Genomic DNA, 20,804 nt, shown 5'->3' with positions numbered 1-20,804 from the left:
ATTTAAACCGAACACTTTATTGTCTTTACAATGTCGCAGTGAAAGGTTTGAGCGGCAAATAATGTCATGAAGGTAAAACATTTATTACAATAAAGGGAAAACCAATACATTTTGACTAAGAATCTGGTATTTGGCTAAATTCTATGATAGGAATCTTACGGAAAAAATTGCCAAAAGTACTAAGTTTTTCATCCTGAAACTTGCATATGAATTCTCAAAATCTTCAACACGGAAAACTAGGGAAAGGTGTTTGAGAAAACGATGCACAGGAAACGGCTTCTTCTGCTTAATGGAAATAGATTATGGTTCGGTTCCTTTCGTGCAATACATTACTTGGTGCTATAATTTCTCTTAAAAAAAAATTTTGATACTTTTACCTACCTTGATCGCTTTTTCTCCGCTTCAAAACCGCCACCCCGTGTCGAACATAGCCAACACCCCGCATGTGGCGTTCTACATGGTGAAAAAACTCATCATAGATACCAGGATTAAAATTCTGTATGCCAGACGCGCGTTTCTTCTACAAACGACTAATCAGTGATGATTGAATCAAAAAAGTTAAAAAGGCCAAATGAAGTACTAAGTTGAAGAGCATTGAGGACCCAAAATTCCGAAAGGTTTTGCCAAATACAGCCAGGTAATCTATGCCTGGGACCGAAAATCCTTAGTTATTCAAAGTTTTATTAACATAACCATATCAATGATAATTCATGTCAACACAGAAATGCTGACTACTGGGCTGGTGATACCAGCTGTGTTCTTCTTGGCAACTTGTTCTTTTATTCATATGAGGCAGAAATTTTACAGGATATTCACAGTAAGAATGAAAAGAAGCTTGCATTATCCTTTCATGTCATAGAAATATTTAAGTCTGCCTGATATCTTGATTTGCATCAAGAAATTGACAATAAGTGTCGGTTAAGAAAAAACAATGATTAAGTTTTTCCAATTGTGAATTTTTCTATGTTGGAACAGACCAACAGCGCCTACATATGTAGTATATACTCCAAGTTGATACGACATTACTCAGGTTGCGTTTTCTATCGTGATTTTTTTTATAGTGGGTTGTTACTAAAAAGGAATTTATTTAACAAAGGGTTTCTACGCGTAAAGTCATTCATAAGAAAAAGTTATGGACGTCATCATGAGTTAGTTGACCATTATGAAATATCTTCGTCACAGATGACAACGAATATATCCCTACTGTCTTTGCCACAACCCCGTTCTCTTTTCCTCAATTGTGTCATCACCAAATTTAAAATATCAACGAATTTGTACCTCCCATGAGCAACAAGATAGGTGCTACTTGTGGAGCAGGGTCCATCCTTCCGCACCAACTGATATCACCCCCAGTTTTGGTGGGGTTCTTGTCGTCTTATCTTACGTTTTCTGTTGTTTGTCGTTTTGTCATTTTTCTGTTTTGCCAATGTTTTGTCGGTCACTCTTCGAGTTTTGATTTTCCCTTGGGTGTCTTTTGCCTCTCTTTCGATATAGGAAAGTCCTTCTTAGAAGTAGTTATTGATTTGATATAGGCAATTATCCCTGGCTTCGATTTACAAAACATTCCATGATAGATCTCATTTGGAATGATCTGGCAAATCTTGCTTTACTACGGTATTGGGAATATCTCTATGGAAGATATTTTTCATTTACTTCGATATAGAAAATTCCTGTATAGTTGATATGAACATAATACTTACAATGTTGGAAAATCTAAAATGTATATGTAAGACTTTTAGAAACAAGAAGAAAAGCGACACACACACAGCTTTTTTCCTTCATCGAAGCGAGTACAAATAAATTACATATTTTCCGACTTTGTGAGTTTGCTGCAAAAACCAGCTGTATAATGTCATCAATGAAAACTGAACATGTGCACATTAAAAGCAAGTGTAGATAATGCGTTATGTGTTTGATGCAGCTACAGTAACATGCTTGACACAATGATGTGCCAGTAAAACATTTTGATTACTTTCGCCTGATGTTACTGGGAAACCCTAACTTTTGTGCAAGATCAGTCGCATACTATTTAAAGCTACCATCAAAATGTGTCAAAATAAAATTCTAAATTTTAAATATCATATATAATGTATAAAAATAAAATATTCACACCATGTGAAAGTGCTAAATTCATATCCCTTTTATTCTTTAAAGCTGGTGAATATTTCCACTAAATTTATAGTGATTAAGATTATAACACAATGTTGACTGCTGTACCCCAATTTTTGACAATTTTACCTATTATGTCTGTTTGTTTTGCTCACACATTGTTGTCAATATAATGGAATTTTATGCGACTGTCATACAAGTGAGAGGTTTAGCTAGCTGTATAACCAGGTTTAATCCACCATTTTCTACACGAGGAAATGCCTGTACCAAGTCAGGAATATGACAGTTTTCCCTTTGTTTGATGTGTTTGAGCTTTTGACTTTCCCATTTGATAAAGGACTTTCCGTTTTGAATTTTCCTTGGAGTTCGGTATTTTTGCTATTTTACTTATTGTTAAAAATAATTTATCAAAGATATCAGGCTTATAATTTGGTACCCCATACACCCGTTTTATCGACCAACGACTCATCAGTGGCTCTATATTCAAAACATTTTGAAGGCCAAATCAAATAGAAAGTTGACCAGTATTAAAACCATGAAGACAAGATTTTCCATAAAGAATCCAATGACAGCTTTTGTAGAGTAGGTCTGAAATAAAATAGTCTCATCAAAATTGAAAGAAAATCAATGCTTTGTACCATTTTAAGTATAGAGATTTCATGTTCAGTGCTTTGGCTCCTGCTTACTCGGTATGATCCAGAAAATGAATTTCATTAGGAATGCAATCGGACTAAAAATATATAAAAGTTTAAACCTTTGGAGTTGACACCAACTTTCGCCCTGTATTTATCTGGTATGCCAAAACTTTTTGTATCCACAAGTGGAGAGAATAATTATTTCCTAATTTTTAGAAGATCGATCAAATAAATAAATCAAAAGTTTAAAATGCACGAAAAAAGTGTCTGCAGACGGAAAATACGACGACGAAGCCATCACCAATTGGTTGCCTTGTTAAATATGTCTTCTTTAATTTAGAAGAATTTTGACAGTTTGAAAGAAGATTTGTTTGGAATAAGAACAACCAATCAGCCCAATTTAGGGAATATTTGGTGAAACCACTAAATTATTTTTATGTTTATAACATTGATTCGTTAGTTACACCTTTAAAAGATTAAGAATTTGCAGTAGATTACACTCGCTTAAAGCTAATTGGAACATGGATAACTACACTGATAGTACGTCTTCGAAACATTGTCATAACACGACTATAAAAAATTGGAGTCGTATTCTAATTGTTCAAATTATGTGTCCAGTATAAATATAACAAGAGTCATCATAACATGCATATAGCAATGCATATGCACGTTTTACTTAATACATGTTCCTCATCATATTTTGTTGAATTTGGTCAGATTAAAAAAAACAATACATCACAGGTGGTCATCAATAGTTTTGTTCAAATGAAAATTCAAACTATTTTGCAGCTTATTAAATTTGTTTATGATTACACTTAATGTTTTTGCTGAAGTGCCTATAGTTATTTGAGGTTAGTCGTTGCTGGTTACTTATATCGATGGAGTATTATTATTGAAAAACTGAATGGGAAAAATTTTGACTAAAGATGTTACACAGTTAAATAAAATGTGAATTGTCTCCCACAGAGGGGCGATATCCGTTAGATGCAGGCCTATGATCCGTAAATCCGCAGTTTTATACCAGACATTCTGCGTTTACGTTCAAATCCGCGCATTAAAATATATTACAATTTCCTTATAAACTGAGGGTATAATAAGTGCCATAATCGAACATTATAGAAAATTACTGAATTTTATATAAACACAGCACGAGCAATACAAGACATAAAAAAAGATTAACTAGAAGGGTAAACAACCTTCCCCTCGCTGTTATCTTTAAGTTAAGTTTATTTGCCTTTAAAGAAAGCCTTCCATATCACCCCTTCAACATTTGTAATGATAATTACTGTATCAGATGCTAATAATCCAACACGCGGTTGCTCTCTAATTTGTTTACAATTATGCCTACCTTTGCAGATATACAAAGTAGTTCTGTGGTAGTCCTAGTACTACACGTAGCCTGTCTTCTGCTGTTTGTTATCACTGCAAGTTCCTGTTAACAAGTTAGATAATTTCAATTAAAACTCGACTATGCATAATTTATTGTTTACATATGCAAATCTGCTCACAAATAAGAAAATGTTCAATAGGTAGATTTGCACATGTATCAGAACTTCTATTATAGCAATGCATTAACGACTAAATCTTCTAGCCATGATTTATGTATATTAGTAATCCTATCTTTTGTGTAAAATAGATATGTATACGATATGAACAGATAAAGGCAAAACTGTAAATAAGGATTTTTTGTTCTTTTATCATGAAAAGTTGACTGCGGTCAATAAAATATGGGATTTAAACCGTATGAAACAGAAAGCCATTCTAATTGAAGTACGACGTACTATTACATGATTAAATAAATGTTGGTAAATCAATAAACAATCAATATACGGAAATTAAAGGCCATTTGACATCAATTTAGCTATACTGCAATTAGAATGACATTGAGAAAGTTATCCCTCCCCTGTGGTGAACAACTTGTTATATTACACAATTCTCCCAACAATCATTATCCACTTCAGAATTGGTTTCAAATGTCAAGTGACGAAATTTCTAAAATATTTTAGATTATATGAACGAAATACTTTAATTTAACTTACGATTACATTTCTTAAATGGATAAATACTTGTTTCCAACCCATTTTGTTAATGAAACTCATTTCCGAAGTTGTGAAAAAATATTGGTCTATTCATTATGCTTTTAAAACAGAAACTACGAACTGTTAAAAACATGTACAAACAGTTTTTTTAAAGTCTCAGATTCTCGATTTTCTCTGCTGAACTGTTTTTTCATCTACTCTGTAAGTCATTAATTTTAAACTTCTTGGTCCAATTATCCAGATATGTTATCATAACTTGTATTTACATGCGACAAGGAAACGAAAAATGTGGACATCCTGATATAGTTCTCTCTTAAAGTAATGACTTAGATAATGACTTTTTGTTTTATTCGGAAATGGAGGATCTGGCTTTAATTTGTTGATTGAAATTTACAACACTTTCAATTTAATTGTAATTTAGAGAACTTTTATGCACTAGATTCAAAGTTTGATACATTAGAAAATTAATGTCAGTTGTCAACAGAAAAAGCAATCTATAGTTTGAATCCAAATAAACAACATCAGTTGACAAAGTTTTAATCGAAAAAAAGCGACATCAGTTGACGAACATTTGTCAATGTGTATTTGAAAAATAACCTAAATTGATAAAAAAAAACAATGATTGTATAAAAGTGCCTTATCAATTATACAATTTAGGAAATAGGAAGGGGGGAAATACCTGAAACGCCATACTTATCCCCGTCACAGATAAAAAGTATTCAAAAGGTAAAAAGACATAGGATAGGATATTAAAACTAACAAACAAGATTATGTCAACAGAAAGATTATACGATTACTGGATTTGACAATGTCATATTCATATTCAGAACAAAATGAAGGTCAAAGTAGAGCGTATAAACATATTTTATGTACGGGGAAAACAATGCCAACAAAAGTGGGAACAACCAATAAGAAAAGTAATTTAACAACGCGACTTGGTCAATATTTCTGAATATTAAAGGCAAATATATTCATTTTATAAAACTTAAACTTGTTTATGAAAAGCAGGTGACAAAACGAACTACCAATGTATCCCATTAGAAAACTGTGATACTACATAAACTATGTATTTCTTATTTAAAGCAATACATTAACATGAATTGGTTCATGTACAAAACCAGATTTTTTTATATTACATAGCGCGGTGCGTTTGTTTTTATTGCTTCTAGAATAAGACCACTCGATTTGTTATAATTCCTGGATCAAAATCCATCGATTCGATTGTTTAAATTTCTTTGTTATTAAATTTTATATCTTCATGTAAAAAAATTAATTTGTAATATTCAGTCATGTGCATATGTATAGCTGTCAGTAGCTGTGAGTACTCTCAGATCTGTACTTAGTGTCCTTTTGTTTTGGGGATGTATGAATACTCTGCCACGTCCGGCATGTTTTTTTTTTTTTGTGTGTTATCTGTATTTCTGCTTTGTATCGATCTGATAAGTTTAGCCCTTTTCAACTGACTTTAATAGCTTGTTCATATGTTATGCTCCCAGGTTAGGGGGAGGGTTGGGCGCCCGCGAACATGTTTAACCCCTCCATATTCTGTATGTGCCTGTCCCAAGTCAGGAGCCTCTATTTCAGTTGTTGTTGTATGTTGCTGTATATCATATTTGTTTTCGTTCAATTTTTTGAACATAAATCAAGCCGTTATTTTTTTCGTTTGAATTATATTACATTTGTCATTTTGAGGCTTTTTATAGATGACTATGAGGTATGGGTTTTGCTCATTGTTGTTAACTTCTATGTCATTTTGTCTCTGGTGGAGAGTTGTCTCATTGGAAATCATACCACATCTTCTTATTTTTATGTTTTTGAAAAGACGTTACGAAGTTGAAAAACATGTGTCTAATCCATGTTTCCTTTTGAACATATATGCTTAAACTATACTTAGCGAGAAAATCAAAGTTTATCGCCCATTGTTTTATCGCCTCTATTTTGACATTGTTGTAGAGATGACATGCATTTTCATTACATAGTAACGGCAACAATACGTAACGACATTTCAAAATCCATGAGAATGCATTATACATAACAGTTCACCAATATTATGCTACACAACAAATTTTTAAACGTAAATGATGTACAACATTCGAAAAGGAAAATTATAAAAAAGTACAATATAACGTGAAAAACAATTACATTATAAAACAAAAACAAAAAAACAAGACAAAAAGATGATGAATATTTACACCCTTTCCAAAAGCTTTTGTTCTCTTGTTAAGCGAAAATGAAAAATCTAAATTAGAACAATTATAATAGTGCATATTTAAGATTCATGAAAAACATTACTTACTAAACAGTTAGATTTAACTTGTGTTGCAATGCTGGAGATACAACAAATATCGATAACCTTTTGCATAGGGATCAGTTTAAATCGAAAGGTGATTAAGGTCTTCTTTTATTTGACATTTTTAAGGGTAACAGAAGATTACCTGCCAAGATTTTGTGTAATCCATTGTTTTAAACGTACAAATAGTGCATACGTTTAATTTTGTTTGTTCTTTCCACTTTGCTAACAATGGTACCCGTGCGTAAGGAAATAAAAGTGGTATCCAGCTTATAAGACAACCATATGAGTTGATAGAAAAAATTCACCCTTCTTTGCTGATGAAACATATTACAACAGTATACATTATTACCTGATTTGTATTTAAGTTCTTATTTGATTAGTTTGCTAACAAAAGGTGCGCTTATCTATTTATCAGGACGCTTTTCTTTACTTCATAAGTGGAATTTGTTTCAAAAGATTATTTTTATCAAAATAACGCTTATACATTATTGCAATGCATGCAATACTTTAAGATTATAGGTTGGCGGTAGACCAAGTGAGACTACGAATATAAATTTGAGACAAATTTTGATATTCGCCATGAAGTGTCAATAAACTGTCCTAATGATAAATTCACACTTCAATAATTTTGTAGAAAGGTAGTTACCCCAAACGCCATCCCTCGTCCCAGACACACCAAAAACTTTGTGCAACCTCTTTCTTCGTCATACTGTGTCACAATAACTGAAAAAATAGCAAGGTATTGCATCAAAAGCAATAAATGGTGACATTTTAGAAAGCTTACATACTCTTTGTTGCATAAATAAGAAGATGTCAGTTGGATAGTCATCTTACTACCTATATCTACCAAATAAACATACAGATGTCACTATGCATATTCCAATATGAATAATAAGATCATTGCTTATCAAACTAAAAGGTTGGAAAATCAGAAAAATATGATTATACTAGGTGTGTAGATAAAAAACGCCTATTTCTGACCAAAGCACCACTAAAGGGTAAGTTTCACTATAGGAAGTTAGTGCCCAACTCAAAACATGTCTATTCTACATGTTTACCAACTATCTCCTTGTGTTGATTTCCTATATCAATTTTTCTTTTAAATTTCATTATTATATTTTTATACTCTAATTTATAATGCAAGAAAAGCGTATGAAAAAAAAAAATATTTGAACCACCTGCGTTCCGCCTTCATTTACAGCAAACTATTTAGTTAGTATTTTTATATTTCTATGATTAAAATATGCATTATTTGATTACATTATGTGGTAATAATATTTGAACAGTATAAAAAGCTTTAAATGTTGTACTGTGATTATTATATTCATTATAGGCATAGGAAAAATAAATGTTTTAAGTTTTTTAATCAAAAACAAACCTGAGCATTGTGACAACATTAGAAATATTCTGACAAGGCAACTATCAAAAACATAACCGCATTAGTATCTCTTCGCCACATAAGCCTATTTGTTTTCAAAACAAGTCACGACAGCAATATTTTGTAAGGCGACGAAAAAAATCATATCCAAGGAGAAGCGTGGATGATATGTGAGCAGAGGCGGATCCAGCCATTTTCAAAAGGGGGGTTCCCAACCCAGGATAAAGGGTGGGGGGGGGGGATTCCAACCATATGTCCCCATTCAAATTGATCGTCCAAAAAAAGGGGATTTCAAACCCCCGGAACCCCCTCCCCCCCCCCCTTGGATCCGCCACTGGTGAGACAGAATTAATGAAAAGACTATAAAACTGTTAATCGAATATTCAAAATAAGAAAGTTTATGATATTAGACTTTTAATTGAATTGACAAACGTAAAAGGTACGAAAGCATAATCTGAGAGACATTTAAGCAAGCAAAATATTTAACGTATCATTAATTCACAAACAAAAATATCTAAAACTGAATTGAAAAAGCCTATTTCAAAAAATAGTTCAGCATAAAATTCTAAATGCCTACGATATGAGCAGTATAATACGACCGCAACATACCGACCAGGGAAAGTTGAAAAGTGTGTAGCACCTTCAACATATAGGATCGCTACATGTGTGTCGTCCGTCGTCTGTGTCCTCATAATCTCCTTAACTAATTCGCAACTGTGCATAAAAACTTTTCTACAGCAAGCGAATTGGTGCACTTTATATAAACTGTTAATTATATTACTAGTAATTTTCAGAGGTTCCCTCAGTCATTCAGTGTTGTTTACATAGGACACAAGTCTCTAACCTGCCTTGCACATATATAGTTCATACTTGCAAATCTCGCAGAAATCTGATAAAAGTTATTCATTTTTTAAATATCTTATCATATTCATTTCTATAATTTCATGGCTAAGCAGTGGTTTCCAAAGTGTTTCACATGTACACCTTTGCACTTGTTGTGCGCACTGAAATATGTACAGGTAACAAACGCTGATATTGTAAATCTTTAACTCCCTTCTTTATAAACTTATATATATTTTCTCAGGCAAAGTTGACCTTAGATTAATTTGGATATTATATTTAGGTCCCTTTTGGCCATATAGCTCTTCAACTGTTCTTATACATCCTTGGCTTCAAATATTCAGCTGCAAGCGTTCCTGATGAAGGTAAATCCAGAAACGTGGTTCGGGCGCATGAAATTTATAAAGTGATGTTTTCGTATTGCATAGTTTGATGTATCGAATTTCTGAAGTTCCTTTATACAAAGGTGGGACAGGGTATCAGTAGGCTTTCTGTTGCGGAGAATCACACCATTTGATCATTAACTGCAGCAATCGACACATAGGAGTCACTCATTTTGTATCAGCACATTCTCTCTTACTTTTACTACAGACATAATTTTTTCTTTACTTTTTTTTTCTGGATCTTATTCTTCTCTAATAATTGTTTTGTCATAAAACATTTGATTGCAAACATATTCAGATATTGCTTAATATATTAGTTTAAACAAAAGATAGTTGGTGTGATTGATTATATAATGAGATAACTACTAACCAGGGCAAACAGACGGGACATTGAATAGTTAATACCTATACAATTACATATCATCAAACCAGTGACTTTTTCAGTAAACCTAACGATGGAATAGTTTTAACAATGGCAACTATGACATCGTTAGATAAGCCGTAGAAGCCTCCGGTAAACGGAAATTGTTAACATTTTAAAGATACAACTGACAAACCATTTCAGACGATAATTTAGCACTATAGAAAGACAAGGACAACACTGAACAATAATTATAAAGGTATTGAAACTAACATACACTTAGCAAGATTGATATTTTATTAAATTATCATAACAACTCTTGTGTGTTTCTACGTATTTCAGAATATATTGATTTAGTAATTCAATAGTGTTTCTATGTACTTTATTCTGTAATTGTATGATAAAATAATGTCCTTGAAAAGATGACTATACTGAAACTAATTGTCTTTCAGTTAAAAAAGAAATCTAATCTGTACTTCACAATGTGATTGTCTGTTTTCTTCTTCTTTACATGGTTGTTCAAACCCACTTCAAAAACTTTTAACTTTTCGCAGACCATGTTTATACCAGATTTGTTTTGTTAACACAATAAATGACATCGTTTGTCTGATTTCCTCTCAGGAGGAATCTGTAGGAAGCAAAAAGCATCTCGCAAAGAGAAAATCTAAATTGAAAATCATATTTCTAACAAGAAAAAAAATTGATGTTTGAATATGCCTAATCACAATTGATAATGGTCAAAGAACAATAAAGCCGATGACGAAAAAACTATTGTTGATATAAGCATAATTTTTTTTCTAAAGCTGACATTACAAGCAGTAACAGTCGAATTTAAACAGTAGCAAACAATTCACCGTCAAGATGTCTTTTTTGTGTAGATTTATGTTTTGGTTGTTGTCTCATTGAATTTGCTGCTAATCACTTTTTGAAATTATTTTGAAATTAAGGAGTATATCTCCCGCATGCAAAGCTTTGATTCCTTGCCCGGCCTTGACTATACTTTTTTGTCCTTTCTAGTTTTATCAGTTCTTCTATTTTTTAATTTTTATTTAAAATTTCCAATATATTGGCCTCGAACATCACTGAATATACATTTATTGTCGAAATTCGCTTCTGGTACAGTACAATTGTCATCGTTAATGTTAATGACGTATAACCACATCATTTTGTATTCTAAAAACTGAAAACAAAGCATAGATACTCATTTAATTCTTTGCATAATATGGTATTAAAGAAATTTATTTGTCGGCAGCGGCGTTCAAAACCGAATATTTGAAGTTAGATAGTATCAAAAGAATTAGTCAACCCAAAATAACACAAAAAGACGTCAAAACAAGCTATAGGACTCCTATGCATCGTTGGAAATTTTTTGTAAACTGAACAAAAGGCTAACATAGATCGACCTTAAAGGGTATTGAAAATTTCGATTTATTAGTTTCACTGTATCTAATCGTAAGAAAAAAACACTAAAAACTTTAAAATTTAAGGAGTCAAGTTAAGCCAAGTCTGCAGATCTATAATCTTTAATATCTTCTTGATCATTGACTAGCAATCTTGTACATGATTTAATCAGTTTCGTTGCGGATTTTATGGATATGTGTTGAAATATGATTATGCTAATACTGGAACTTTTGACACTCCACAATCTTAGAATTGTATTGAATTAACATATCAATTGTAATGATTATAGAACATGATGATGTACTACATCAAAGGCGTTTTATGTACTATATTCTGTTCCGGAAATAACACAATAATGCTCTAGGAAAAAAGGCTTTACTGAAATAGTAATTTGCGTAATCTTTAGAATGAAGTCTGTAGTGTCACGATTTGACAGTCTGTTTTCTTTCTTCAATCCTTGCTGTTCATTGTCCCTTTCATGTGACTGATAACTCAAAACTTTTATGACATCGATTCATCCATTTCAAATTAGTTTTCTAAAACAGTAATTTGAAATATAGAATCAGGCGCAGATCCAAGTTTCTTTCAGTGAGATATTTCGTAGACGTAAATATAGGCAACAGTAGTTACCTTTATTCAAATCTCCTAAATCGATTAAGAAGATATAAAACAAACTGAAGGAATCGAATGAACCCAAAAAGAAGCGAGACTCGATGCGTCGACAAGATATACGTCTCCTGCTAAGTATGTAGTACACGCTATGCGCATCCACACTCAGTCAAAATGTCACAATCGAAAAAAAGAACACAATCGGGAATAGGATACAACCGGGAATAGGACACATCCAGGAGTAGAACGGAACCGGGAATAGGATATAATTAAAACACAAACGGGAATAGGACACATCCAGAAGTAGAATGGAACCGGGAATAGGATATAATTAAAACACAATCGGGAATAAGACACAACAAGGAATAGACACACAACCGGGATAGGACACAATAGAGAATAGGACACGATTGGGAAAAACACAACCGGGAATAGAACACAACCGGGAATAGAACACAATCGGGAATAGGACACAATCGAGAATAGGACAAAATTTGGAATAGAACACAACCGGAAAAAGGGCAGAACCGAGAATAGGACACATTTGGGAATAGAACACAATCGGAAATAGGACACAATCCAAAATAGGACACAATTGTGTATAGAACACAATTGGGAATAAGACACAACCGGGAATAGAACACAACCGGAAATAGGACACACTCCAGAATAGGACACAATTGTGTATAGAACACAATTGGGAATAAGACACAAACGGGAATTAACACAACCGGAAATAGGACACACTCCAGAATAGGACACAATTGTGTATATAACACAATCGGGAATAGGACACAACCGGGAATAGGAGACGATTAGGACACAATCGGGAATAGGACACAATCGGGAATAGAACACAACCGGGAATAGGACGCAATAGAGAATAGGACACAATTGGGAATACACAACCGGGAATAGGACACAATCGAGAATAGGACACAATCGAGAATAGGACACAATTGGAAATAGAACACAATCGGGAATGGGACACAACCGGGAATAGAACCGGGAATAGAGCACAATCGGGAATAGTACACAACCGGGAATAGAACACAACCGGGAATAGGACACAATCGAGAATAGGACACAATTGGGAATAGAACACAACCGGGAATAGGACACAATCGAGAATAGGATATCAAAGGACCCTGGTCTCTACCACTTATGGTTTGCAAATTACAAATAGATTTCACTTATATCACATACAGAAGCTGAGAAGGCGAATAACTCTCATATGGAATCTCTGTATTGCTTCGGTCAAAATTTCTCAAAATATCCTGAGGATATGACGAGCAGTTCGCAAAAAAATAATTGTCGGTTTCCTTTACTGTTGCGAAGGAGTAGGCATAACTAGGAAAACAGTGTTCATGGAGATAACTCTATAAAGTAAACTGTTCGGTTAAGCGGTGTCAGTTTCAAAAGCGCATTAACTGTTTGATAACATGTACCAAACATAAAAGCGATATCTTGCAAAAGAAATAAACAGCGCAAGGAATTAATTTGGCGGAAGAAAAAAATAATAATCAGAACAAAATCAATAGGTCTTTCCATGGAAAATTGAAAAGACCTAAAAATCGTTGGCACTTCATATTATGACATCGAGTAGCTTTTCTTTGTATGCTTTATAGTTTGGTTTTGAAATATAATTATGCTAATACTTATTGTGTTAGCATGGCAATTGTAACTGTATAATTTCAAGAGCGTCGTATATATGATATTCTGTTTAGAAATAAAATGGATAGAACTCTTTGTTGAAAGAAAAAAAAGAGATGTAGCCTGTAGTGTCTTAATTTAATTATCTGTTTTCAACTTATTTTCTATGTTGCTTAATTCCCGTTTCAAAATGATTTATTTTCACTTAAAACACTTGATGGTAGCTTCTCAAGCCTCATTTATTCCGTTGCAGATATGTTTTCTGAAGCATATATCTGTTTTAAATCCAATTAGTAGACACACAAATGGATTAAAAGGAGAAAAAATATGCATCAAACATTTTTATATTACAATTGTAGTTCATTTTAAGACCATAGGGAATATGAAATAAGAATAAAAACGCTAGAAACAAACCAACTAAAATCATTATAATTTTCCCTAGGCAAAACTTGTTATTAGATAAACATTGGATTGTACATGAAATGAAATGACATGATGGTCAAAGTTAAATGACAGATGCTAAACAGCCTCAATAAACCAATATAGGATGAATTAAAACATCAACATACGATCTTCGTGCAAAAGCGATTATACAAATTATCAAGCTTTAGATTAATTCGATATTACAGGCCGTAAAGTAAGGCGGCAGTAGTTTATAGATGTTCAAATCTCGAAAATCGATTAAGAAGAGAAAACTAACGATAACAAACAAAAACTGAGGGAATTGCATGAACTCCAAGAGTAGCGAGATCGAGTACGTCGGTATGATGACCGTGTCTCCTGTTATGTATGCATCACACGCCATGCGAATAAAACCCAACCAAGCACATTAAAAACAATCCTAGATTGTTGAATGCTAGACTTTTTTTATTGACATGATGATATGTGACGTCTGGTGGACTTATTTATTCAACTCACAGTTGACATTCTAAAGGGAATACGATACAGTTTTGATCCCATGGTGATTTTTTTTACGAAATTTTGTATACAAGCTATGTTTCACCTTGTCAATTCAAATATGTAATAAAAAATATACCTTCATGTGCTACTTTAAGAGATAAATGGGTTCGAAATTTTAGACATTTACTCAAAATTTCAGTCTTTTGGACATTTCTATCCTTTGGATAGACCTACCTAACTTTTTTGTTTCAAAAGATAAACACAAGCGGATTTTTGTAAAAAAAAACAGTTGGAAAATCGTCTTTACATAAGTATACTCTAAATTTTTATAACAATTCTTTGAAAATAATGAATTCTTATCAAAGTTTCATGATTTTAGAAAAAAAACGGCATTTTTTTGCTGTATGATTATCAAATTTTAAAAAAATCCATCAGTGACTCTTTTATAAAAATTGGTACAAAAAATCTTCATACGTAATCAAACCTAACGCCATTTTAAAAAAGAGAGGTTCATGAACTAGTTTTCAAGTTAAATCAGTCTGAATGATAAAATTCAGTCGAAAAATGAATCTTTTCCCGAAATGTCACAGTGTGACGTCGCGAAAATAACATTTAACGTTAGCAACGTCATTACCTCCCCTGTAACTATATCGTATGGCCTTAAAGCGTTCCTGATGACGGTAAATCAAGAAAATTGCTTCAGACGGATGAAATTTATAGAGTGGTGTTTTTTGTTTTTTTTTTAATTTTTAACAGCACTGGGTCGATAACGCTACTGGTGGACCATCAGTCCCCGGGGATATCATCAGCTCAGTAGTCAGTACTTCGGTTCTGACATGAGTTATAACAAACATTTCTTAAAGTGTGCGTTTAAATATTAAGAAATTGTTAAGAAACAGAGGTTTTCATTTTTTTTTTTCATTTATCTTTTTTATCTTTTTATGATATAATTTTTCTAAAAAAAAATATGATGACTCCTAGACATAAAGTTACATCTTGAAATACTAAATAGTCTTAATGTAGCTGAAGAGTATATAGACTAAAGCAATCATAACAGCCAACGTTAACAATCTATCTCGAAAAAGAATCCACTTTGATCACACTTTAGAGATAATTTATTTCGCTAAGAAAATTAAATTTGTAACTATAATTCATAATTTGTTCAAAACAGTTGAGGTTATTTTCTTCGGAAAATGCCTGTTCCAAGTCAGAAATATGACAGTTGTTTCCATTCGTTCCGTTCGTTGATAAATTCTAACGTTTGATTTTGTCCGTTTTTATGGACGTCTCTCTTTTTGAATTCACATTGGAGTTCGGTATTTTTGTTATTCTTTCTTCTGCAAGACCACTGCAAATGAGGTAGTTCCCAACACTGTGTCAATTGCAAAACAAAAGTCTATATACTAACAGAAAAGTATGGGAGTAAACATATTCGGAATGAATATGAAAGCTAAAACTAAGTGGTACTAGTATAAGGTGGGTAGGCGGTGTTAACCTCTCCTACTTAGGGAAGATTCACTAGTCAGCAGAACAGATATAAATAATCGTTGTAAAACATTCACTAAATGTAAATAACAACTGTAAGATTTTTTATTGTGTAAAGTATAGACATAATACACCATGGAAATCTTTAAATGTAAATTGAATTTTTTTGAGGGATTCTAGTAGACGGGAAGAAAGAAAAAAAGAAAGAAATGAATATCTCTTTTTGAAAACCTGGATTTAATACATAACTCAAACAACGACAATATTGTGCATCATAATACCTTTATTTAAAACTGAATTAAGTATACATATAATGAGATATTCTTTAAACAAAAAATCAAGTAATTTACTTTTAAAAAATTTGAAACTGATAAATCGGGAGTCGTCGAACTAATTGTCCAACTATAAAGGAATAATTTATCTTAACGAAGGTAAAGGGTCAAGCATGGCAATATTCTAGCACTATCTTTCATGATGGCTAGTGCATGTTCACTAATAAATTCATCATGGATACCAGGATACCAGGATTAAAATTTTGAACGCCAGACGCGCGTTTCGCCCTCGAAACACTCATCACTGACGCTCAAATCAAACAAGTTATAAAGGCCAAATAAAGTACGAAGAAGTTGAAGGGCATTGATGATCTAAAAGTCCGAAAGCTTTAAGCAAATAAGCTAAGATAATCTATTCCTGGGGTAGAAAATTCATAGTATTTCGAAAAAATCAAAGTTTTGTAATAGCTAATTTATAATTATGACCATATCATTAATAATTCATGTCAACATTGAAGTGCTGACAACTGGGCTGGTGATACCCTCGCACTGAACCATCGTCCATGCAATGAATAAGATAGAGTAAATTTCTCCTGTCATATCAGTTGAATTCAACTTATTCATTACTAATAAGTCATGGGCGATTAATGCAATACGGTTTGGTAAATTGACTATCGTATAAAGCGTAAAAAACGTCCAGATATCAATCTGTGGTACACTTTTTGTTTCAGTTACTGTTTCGTTTATTCTACATCGCCTTTCTTTTATATTATGTTACTAATTAGTACAACAAAGTCTTCAGCTGTTTACGATTTCCCCAGTAAAGTATGTACAAGTTTAATTTGAAAGGCTATCAAATATTTGAAAATCTCAAATTGACAACCAAAAACCCTAAGTTAAAGGAAAATTGCGGCTATAAACTACCTTCCATTTGATGACAAACCAATTAATGGCAGATTAATAAGTTTGTTTCCTGTTCTTTTGTTCTAAAAGAGAGACAGAAGATGCCAAAGGGATATTCAAACTCATAGGTCGAAGACAGATTGTCAAAGCCTTGGCAAAAAACAAAACAAACAAAAAACGACCGAAAGAAAATTAACAGTCTAAAAATCCAAACATAGAAAACCAAAGACTAAACAAAACGAATCTCATCAAAAATTGGGGGTGATCTCAGATGTTCCGGAGGGATAATCAGATCCTACTTTACATATGTCATTCATTACCTACAAATTAACATTTACAATTTCGTTATTTTTTGTTGCTTTTTTCTAAATATATGAATAAATCAAAAAAACAATTGCCTGACTCAACAAAAGAATGAAAAATAAAAAGTATACTCACTAACTCCACTAAGTATAAAATAAAATGAGTGTGGAAGATGGCCCTGTCTTACTATTGCCCGTCTTGGTTCATATCTTCAATAATAAAAGTTTGGACATTGTGAAATGATGTATTAAATTTAAAACATAAATATATAAGCATCAATTATACGTAAATACTTGCAGTTAGACAGTTTTTATCTCAGATATAACCTCCATTCTAAATAAAGGCGACAGTAGTGTATCGATGTCAAAATCTCGTTAAACCCTTAAAAAGAGACAAATGAAGATAACTAACAAAATCCTGGAGGAATTGCATGAACTTTTTAACAAACAAAATCCTGGAGGAATTGCATGAACTTCAAAAGGAATGAAACCGGGTTCGTCGACAGGGTACATTTGTTATAGATTATAGTTTCTGTGTCAATATCGAAAAAAAATGTAAGCATGTCTTAGAAATATACCAGTGCTGTTATGCACATTATTCACAAGATTTTACATTTGCAACTCCTGAAAAATAAAAGTTGAGTGAAATTTTGTTAACTGCTTATTATACTTTTGGGAAACAAAAGAAAACGTGTGGATGCAAAGTTAAGAAGAATGCATCCAAATATACATGTATCAAAGGAATGGCAGGATATTGCTATTTCTGGTATGTTAGACATTCTGTTTATGGGATTTGAGAACCTCTTTTGTAACCATGGCATCCACTTAAACCAGCATGATAAATAATATCAGTTGCTTTTTTACATTAGAACTTGAAACGAAAAGGTTAAAATCTGTCTTACATCTTGAGAGATCAGATGTCAACTTCCGATCTGGCTAACAATTTCATGGATTCATTTAGACAGACCAGATGTCAACAATCTAAATTGATAGCGTTGATATGGATTTTCCAATCCATTGCTCTTTTTCTCACCAAGTTATGTAATAAGCTTCGTGATATAATTAACTCCTCTAAGAGAGTAACGATAAAAAGGATGCTTACAGCAATAGGCAATTACGAAAACAAAATACATAGCTAATATCATTTTAAGGCAAAGTTAGGTACTAGTATGCTATTTATTATGCCTCTTTTTCAATTCTTTTTAGAAATAATAAAGAAATTAAGGTTCGAACTATCTGAGGCAAAGCTGGTCGTAGGTGGATTAGACTATTCTGTGTAGGTCCCGTTTGGTCATATCCTCCAGTACTCAATCATTTTTACATCCTTGTCTTCAAATTCATCGGATTGGCATTCCCCTTCCTGAAGATGGTTAATGCAGAAAAGTGCATCTAATTTATAAAGTGATATTTTCATATTTTAACACTTGGTCGATACTGCTCCCGGTTGACTGCTAGCCTCCGAGATTATAATCAGCTCAGTAGACAGCGCTTTTGGGACTAACATAATCTATAACATATCACTTTTTTACGTTGATCCATTAAAAATTATAAAGAAACTCACTCAGGCAAGGTTGGCCGTAGGCAAATTCGGCTGTTGATTTTAGGTCACTGTTGGTCATGCAGCACCTCAATTATTTAATTATTTGTACATCATTGACTTTTAATTTTTGGGGTTTGGACGTTCTTGGTTAAGGTTAATCTAAACAATAATTCGGTCGCACCAAGATTTTCGAGTAATTGCATTATAAAGTGAACAAAATTATGTTTTCTCCGCTTTTTATGTATTTCTATACATTAATAGAATTTGTTTTATCAAATATCTGTGAACAGATTTTCGAGAATTCGCAATTTTATGTAAATTTACAGACCTATTTTACAGATGTATAATGAACTGTATCCCTCGAAGTATATGAGTCACACACACATATATATATATATATATATATTCAATATTCAGATGCAATTGAACAAGTTCCAAATGGAAAGAAAATTTCATCGGGTACTTTGCCATGATTGAAATCTCACCTCTACTTTTCTATGTAGTGTTTTATGGATTGTTTTTCTATTTCTTTTCAGATTGTTTTCTGTTCTTTTATGGATTGTATTCTGTTTCTTTATGGATAAATAAACTAATCATATTGTATTCTGTTTCTTTGCAGGTGTTTGTTTATGGATGCTTTTTTTAATGTTTCTTTATGGATTTTATTCTGTTTCTTTATGGATTGTATTCTCTTTCTTAATGGGTGTTTCTTAATGGGTTGTATTCTGTATCTTTGTGGATTTTATTCTGTTTCTTTATTAATTGTATTCTGTTTCTTAATGAATTGTATTAAATGTTTCTTTATGGATGATTCTTATAGATGTTTCTTTATGGATTTTTCTTTATAGCTGTTTCTATGGATGTTTTTTATGGGTTGTATTCTGCTTCTTTGTGGATTGTATTCTCTTTCTTTATAGATCTTTCTTTATGAATGTTTCCTTTTAGAAGCTTTTTATGGATTGTATTCTGCTTCTTTATGGGTTGTATTCTGTTTCTTTACGGCTTGTATTCTACTTCTTTAATAATGGATGTTTCTTAATGGATTGTATTCTGCTTCTTTATGGATTTTATCTGCTTCCTTGTGGATTATATTCTGTTTCTTTATAGTTTGTATTCTGTTTCTTCATGGATTGTTTTCTGTTTCTTTATAGATGTTTTTTATGGATGTTTGTTTATGGTTTGTGTTCTCCTTCTTTGTGGATTTTATTCTGTTTCTTTATGGATGTTTCTTTATGAGTTGTATTCTGCTTCTTTGTGGATTGTATACTCTTTCTTTATAGATGTTTCTTTATGGATGTTTCCTTTTTGAAACTTTTTATGGATTGTAATCTGCTTCTTTATGGATTGTGTTCTGTTTCTTTATGAATTGTATTTTGCTTCTTTATGAATTTTATTCTGCTTCTTTACGGTCTGTGTTTTGCTTCTTTATGAATTGTATTCTGCTTCTTTATGAATTTTATTCTGTTTCTTTACGGTCTGTGTTTTGCTTCTTTATGAATTGTATTCTGCTCCTATTTGAACTGTATTCTGCTTCTTTACGTTCTGTGTTTTGCTTCTTTATGAATTGTATTCTGCTTCTTTATGAATTGTATTCTGCTTCTTTACGTTCTGTGTTTTGCTTCTTTATGAATTGTATTCTGCTTCTTTATGAATTGTATTCTGCTTCTTTATGTTTGCTTCTTTATGAATTGTATTCTGCTC

The 20,804-nt window shown here is 32.4% G+C and overlaps 1 protein-coding gene across 2 annotated transcripts in view; it reads right to left on the bottom strand.

Moving 5' to 3' along the window:
* Nucleotides 1-20,804, bottom strand: part of LOC127709033 (uncharacterized) — a 77,394-nt gene that overhangs the window by 43,834 nt on the left and 12,756 nt on the right. For both annotated transcript variants that reach the window (XM_052214322.1, XM_052214321.1), the window contains exons 8-10: nt 17,700-17,773; nt 7,723-7,799; nt 4,093-4,176 (exon numbers count right to left, since the gene is read on the bottom strand). In XM_052214322.1, coding sequence (XP_052070282.1) covers nt 4,093-4,176; nt 7,723-7,799; nt 17,700-17,773 — 235 coding nt within the window. The remainder of the gene's footprint in view (nt 1-4,092; nt 4,177-7,722; nt 7,800-17,699; nt 17,774-20,804) is intronic.

The sequence above is a fragment of the Mytilus californianus genome, unplaced genomic scaffold (genome assembly GCF_021869535.1).
Source record: "Mytilus californianus isolate M0D057914Y unplaced genomic scaffold, xbMytCali1.0.p SCAF_7, whole genome shotgun sequence".
Taxonomy (NCBI): Eukaryota; Metazoa; Mollusca; class Bivalvia; order Mytilida; family Mytilidae; genus Mytilus; species Mytilus californianus.
Note: the sequence above shows the minus strand (reverse complement) of the source record. Positions and strands in the feature narration are given on the sequence as shown.